This window comes from Limulus polyphemus, unplaced genomic scaffold (genome assembly GCF_000517525.1).
Source record: "Limulus polyphemus unplaced genomic scaffold, Limulus_polyphemus-2.1.2 Scaffold1473, whole genome shotgun sequence".
Classification (NCBI taxonomy): Eukaryota; Metazoa; Arthropoda; class Merostomata; order Xiphosura; family Limulidae; genus Limulus; species Limulus polyphemus.
In genome coordinates, this window is record NW_013667083.1 from 240,221 (window position 1) to 246,844 (window position 6,624).

Below are 6,624 nucleotides of genomic sequence, written 5' to 3' on the forward strand. Positions count from 1 at the left end.
TAACGAAGAAATATGTTATAAGAGAAAGATGGAAATAAAATAGAGATTCAAGTCCAGAAAAGGAACCAAATCAGCAGTCAATGAAACAGAATGGATCCACATGAAAGCCAGGGGAAAAAAGGAAGTTAGATGATAAAAAGTTAAATGATTTAAAGGAAAGGAGTGGCAAATGGACCAGCATCAATAAATCATCCTCCTGTATATAAGTTGCAAGGGTGGATGGCTGACAAGAATGTGCAAGAATATGGGCTAGTCTGCAATAACAAAGCTGCTTGTCATGCTAGGGACCAGACAAAACCACAAATGAAGATGAAAGCATGAAACATTGTGGTGAAAGATAGATGTCTGAGACTGATGTAAAAAGGAATCTCTGAGATGGAAGACATACAGGCCCTAGGATTGCCAAGAGGCAAAGGAGCATAAATCATGACTGAGTTGGCCAAAGAGAGGCAAAGAAAAAACCTGGCAAGAGGAGTCACAAATGCAAATTTAAAAGAACTTCAAAAGTGAAAACAAATCTATAAAAATACCAAATGTAAAGGCCACTCTGTTTGAAGGATCCAGTCTGGCCATGCCAGCCAATCTCCCATCAAATTCAAAGTTTCCAGAAGATAAAAAGTCAACAACCAGATGATATTGTCTTAAGCCCAAAAGTGCAAAAGCGGAGCTTCAGAACAAGAAATAGAAGTCCTGAGAGTACCTCCTTGTTGGGTAATGTAAGAAATGAGAGTGGAGTTGTTGAAATAAATCAAATCATGATATTTAGAGAGTTGTAGCAAAATATGGTGGCAACTCCGCTGAACTACCCACATCTCAAGGATATTTGATGTGGAAATACCTCTCTGCAGAAGACAAAACACTGAAAGGTTGTAAGTGTTCAGAACTGCACCACATCCACCTAAAGAGGTATCCATGAACAAGTGGAAGTTTGGTAGAGGTGGAAGAAGATGAATGCTTAGAGTTGCATGAAATCTTTTGAGCTACCATGACAGTGAAAAAGAAAAAGATGAAAATAGAGAAATGAGAAAAGACAGTGTATCAAAGGGTATGTTTCACTGGTTTACTAAAATCCACTGCAGAGGACATAAAAGAAGTGAAAGATCCCAAAAAAGATAGAGCTGCCCGCTGCCATATGAGCGTTGTCGAACCACCAATGCAGATCATCCATCAGGGAGGAGGAAGGGTAACGAGAGCTGAGAAGAGATCCCGAGCAAAGTTCCATTGATCGTGAAGAGCCCACTGATATTATTGAAGACCACATCCTCAAAAGTGATAGAACCTCATGAGCAGAAAGTGAGAGAAATGAAAGTGCATGGCAAACTAACAATTCCATAGAATGAAGTAGTAGAGGAGAAGGTTGGGCCCAACTGAGATGTGTGTTAAAAAAGACACCCAAGTGGACGAGATATTGGGTAGATCAGAGGAAGGAGTTCTCCAATTTGATTAACCAGCCCACTCAAGCAGCAACTATAAGAAGCTGACAAGTATGGCTGGCTGATTCCAGTTCAGAATGAGTCAGAAGAAGCCAGTCGTCTATATAATGGTGTTATTACAACCCCAGAGCATGAAGATGGTGAGCAAAAGCTCCTACCCCCTGACAGAAAGCATAAGGGATGGAAGCAAGACTGAAGGGTAGAGCACAAAATAAATAAGCCACCCCTTGATGGATGAACCAAAGATACGGAGGAGACCGTGGTGATATAGGGATATGGAAAAAGGTATTTGCGACATCCATCTTGATCATCCATAAGCCCTGAGAAAATGTCCACCATAGGATGAATGACTCAATGGTAAAATGGGGCAGTTGAACAAAGTAAGTGAGGTGGGACAAATGGATGGCGTGCCTCCAGTCCCTGGTTTTCTTGGGAACAACAAAGAGTCTGGAACAAAAACCTGGTGAAGGATGTAAAACAGGTTCGATGGCCTACTGAGAAAGAAGTTTCTGAACTGCCTCTGACAGATGCTGGCTGGTCATGGAATCCCTAGTCAGAGGGAAGGAAATGGGTATAGGAGATATGGGTGGTGAAGAAAAAATGGGATCATGAATCCTTCCGATAAAGCTTGAAGAACTCAATGATCCTTGATGAAAAGATGCCAGCCAGTGATGAAGAATATCAGCAAGCCAAGTTCCCACCCCGGGTGGTCACTGATACTGTTGGTGATGTGCATCGTCATCTTAGATGACGAGACGAATCACCCTGAGAAGAAGGGACAGGTAAGGGTTGGGAAGGGGAGGGACAGGAAAGGGTAACAGCTGACACATTGGGCTCTGACTGAAACAAACAGGCAACAAGGTTGAAAAGACTGTTGTTGTACTGATGCAACTCGTGATTCCAAAGACTCAGGGATCATGTCAAAGATGTATCACTGCAGAAATGGGGCCATATGTAAATCCTGTAGATAATGATAAATGGATGCAAGTTAAGGTCACATCATGACCTTGAAAGTCCCAACAACAGAGAAACCACAAATGTAAAGCCAGAGCTCAAGACAACAAACAAGCCAACATGGAGGAAAGAAGGGAGAGGATGTCCCCAGAAAAACCATCAAGATTTCAGTGGAGAGCCTCATAGAGTAGATGGATGGCAGAGAGATACCATAAAAGAGTTGTAAGAGTAAGAGTAAGATGAAGGTGGGGAAATTGGGCATGGGTCAGACTTACAGGAGATTTGGGGGCTGCACCCCAAACAGGCAAAATGGAACCTAACAATTGCTGGTCCAGAAAAGGACAGACTGGATGATGATATAAACTGATACAAAGCCAATCACATAATTGTGAGGAAAGATGTCCAGCATGTATCCTAATATCTGGGGGGGAACCAAATAGGGATGAGAATATATGTCATGTAGTAAAGAAAGATGCAGTTCTTAAGAAATAGGGGGAAAGGATACAATGTCATATACCTAAGAAACAAAGTCCAAAAATACCATATTAGGGTTAACTGACTCCTCTGACCCACGTAATTTTCAATCTCTCATTGAATAAACATGGATAAATCCCCCACCAGGTTGCCCGCACCTGAGGCATGAGATATAGTGCTGAAGTGGTAACATGAATTTTGGAATTAATAATGAGGAAGAGTGAACCAATAATCAAAAGTATAAATAACAATGCAACTGTAATAAACTGGGATTAAAATGAAGTTAAGAAACAGTCTTAACAGAAACTAGAAGTGAAAATAAATGAAGACCACTTCATGAGTATATTAAAGATGAATGCGAAACATTAAACAAATAAAAAGGTACACGTCTGAGCACAAGTGCTGCCAAATGAGAAGTGATAGTTCAGTAGAGGCATATAGAGGGAGTCACATGCATCACGTAAGTCACGCTCCTATTGGTGCAGAAGTGACGCATGATGATTCACGTGAGACATGTTAGAATCATTCAATTCCAATAAGGGAGAGCAGAAGGATTATGGTCTGCATGAAAAAAAAACTACATATAGAAGGCAGCACTGGAGAAGAATAGCTAATATTGTGAGTGGAGGGAAGTACCGTATTGGAGTTAATTTTAAAACAACCCTATGACATACTCAATACTGCATTCATTACTACTGTCCAGGTTTCAGTAACATATTCATAGCCTTTTTTCTGTGGCAGCTTGTAAAAACTAAACAAACACCTGCAAAGGTTGTAGGGCTATTTTTAAGTTGATTCTTGAAATTGAGAATTCCAACCTCTAAAATTTTTGAAGTTTTTCTTTGCTACCAACATAAGCTCTTTGAAGCCATTCAAGCATTGCAGAAATATAGGAGCCATTTAAGTACTGTTATACTAGTTATAAATGCTTTGTTTTATTAGAGTAAACAATGTGTATATTTATAACAGTCTCCAGCCTTATTATTATTATTATTTATTATAGAACACTCAAGACTTTCTATCTCAATGGCTAAAATATTGATAATAGCAAAAAAGTTGATTTTCCTATTGTTAGACAAAATTCATCTATTTGTTTTTCCTCTTCTTCTTATTATTATTCGTATTATTCTTGTTTCACCAGCCTACAGAAAAAAACAGCTATGAATATTTTATTCAAATCTGGGCAAACCTACTAAAAAAAAACTCCTGTGCAGGTCATAGAACTTTTTTTATGTTGATTCTTGAAAGAGAAGGATAGATTTTATTATATTTGTCATCGTTACTGACCAAGTTTCTCTTTGAAGCTATTCAAGCACCGAAGCCTACAGCAAAAATGGCTAGGTATGCTGCCAAAATCTATGCACAACTCAGGAAAGATTAAACTAGTTAGCCTACTGAAGACAAATGAAGAAATCAATGATAAATACCATAAGTTTAGGATGTTTCAGTTGAGAGAGAGATTGGAGGATTTATAAAACTATATAAAAGTTAGGGACTTGTTTAAAACAGAATTTAGGATGTGAAAAAGCAGAGGTGTGGAATTTTTGAAAAAAATGTATTGTCCAATGGACAAAAATGCTAGGAAAATCTATTTGCCCTTGTTAAAAACCTACTTACCCCCATCCCACAAAGCACACACACACACACACAGAAAGTAGATTACAACATTTAGAAACTTACTTTTTTTAAAACAGTAAACATAATCAGGATGATGTCTTTGGCAGTTAATTTTAGGCAGGAATAAATGGTTTATACATTTTGCATCTAAGCTCTTCATATGTATCTGTTCCTATATTTTGTAATATACAATCATTAGGATTTTAAAGTGCAGCATTTAGAATACCTCACACGTGAAATTATGAAAAAAAACAATTGTTTTATATTAATATTGCCACAAAATACAATGGTGTTTGATTTACCATGAACCATGATAGTGGTTCGTAATAGGGTTCATCCAGGAATTTCACAAAAATTCTAATAAAACATAGGGGCAGAAACCATCTTAAAAAGCAGACTTGTTCTTGAAAGTTATTTTTCTTAAAACTGTTTTCTTGTATGGAAGGAGAAATCTGTAAAAAATTTACTGCTCTAGAGAAAATATAATTGATATAACAATATTAACTCCAGAAGTGAAACTATTTTTGATGCAATATCCCATATAGATCAAAAACTTTTACTGTTATAATCAACATGCCTCTGCCTGTATAAGATCAATTCATGTTGCAGTCCTGGTAAACAATGTACAGAGAAATAGAAGTGAATGTAAAGGAAAGATATATAAGCTAAATAAATATTATAAAAGTTGACTAAACTAACTAAAACAAAACTGAACAACATAGTATGTTAATGACTAAAACCTTTTATTTTTATCAAAACTGTTTCAGAACAGGATGTTTGATACACTTCTCTCGTAAAACTAAATTCATCCAAACATAAAAAAATACAAGGCTTTCCAGCTTACTCCTGTTTGAGAATGATAGAGCTAGTTTGAGAACAACATATCGATTAAATAGTTTACTGAAATAAAAAATGGCATATCAGAAACAATGAACTTTAATTATGTGATTCAAGCTAAGAATAACTAATATAAACTGTATCTAAAAATGGTAGCTTGTTTTGATTGAAAGTTAATATTAGGTAGACACAAGTATAAGAGTGAATATAATAACCGTTAACTTGTTTAAAATATTTTACAAATGATGTAAAATGTGCTGGTTCTTTTATGTTTCCACTGAATAATTTGATGAATTTGAAAAGCTAAGTTTAGATGGATCATTATCTAGTACTGGTTGTTTAAATAAACTGTGCTTACCGCATTCACGTCAAAATAATGGTGTTGTCTGTTATCATTATGAAGTTGTCAACCTATGTATTCTTATATTGTTCATTAGGTGGCAAACTATAGATGCCACTGGTCACTTTCCTCAAAAAAATGACAGACTTCATAGCTTAAAAGAATATGTATCTTTAAAAACGTTTTTTAAAATAAGTTTTCAATAAATATTCTAAAACACTGAATTTTACACAAAAAAAGACTGGTAAAAACTTCATCAGGACTATGCAAATGTGCATTTTATAGTTAAAAAGTAAATACTGGTAAAACTACTCAAACTATGTAAGTGAAACAGTGTGACTGACTAATATATGATCAAATTTGATGTTCTTGAAGTTAGAACTTGTAATAGATATACTTCCCTCAAACAAACATGTATCATGTAATAAACTAACTACCCCTACATTCAAAACATCATCATAAAAAAACATAGCATGTGAACATACTTTATTACATAATAGAATACTTTTGTAACTGTCATATTTCATTAATAAAAAAATTTAAGATTTTGTAGCAAAGTTTAATTTTTTTTCAGTTAAATTTGCATCTATATCACCTATTGTATGCTACTTCCAGCTCTTACCTCATTTTGTGTGAATTGATATTTACTAAAAAATCTGTATTATCTGAAGGCCACATATCACCTCCAATGTTGAGAAGCACATTCCTATCTGATTCCTGCTTCAGTCCCACAACCTCTTTCTGTACATTTTGTGTAGCCATAACAAATTTTGGTGGTTACTAACCAATCTAAATCACCTAGAAGAAAAGAAGACATTCACACATATTACTAAGCAAATGACAATTTTAGGTCAAAGATAATAAATCATTTTTTATTGTTCATTGAAAATTTAGGTTGATTGAAGTTATGAAGTAAATGCTTTAACTCTATAACATATATAGTGGGATATGGATAAGCAATATCCAAGT

At 35.7% G+C, this 6,624-nt stretch overlaps 1 protein-coding gene across 1 annotated transcript in view; it reads right to left on the bottom strand.

Annotated features, from left to right (window-relative positions):
- Positions 1-6,417, bottom strand: part of LOC106463745 (F-box/LRR-repeat protein 6-like) — a 39,464-nt gene extending 33,047 nt beyond the window's left edge. Inside the window, exon 1 of the mRNA XM_022391319.1 lies at positions 6,278-6,417. Coding sequence (XP_022247027.1) covers positions 6,278-6,417 — 140 coding nt within the window. The remainder of the gene's footprint in view (positions 1-6,277) is intronic.
- Positions 6,418-6,624: the final 207 nt, after the last annotated feature.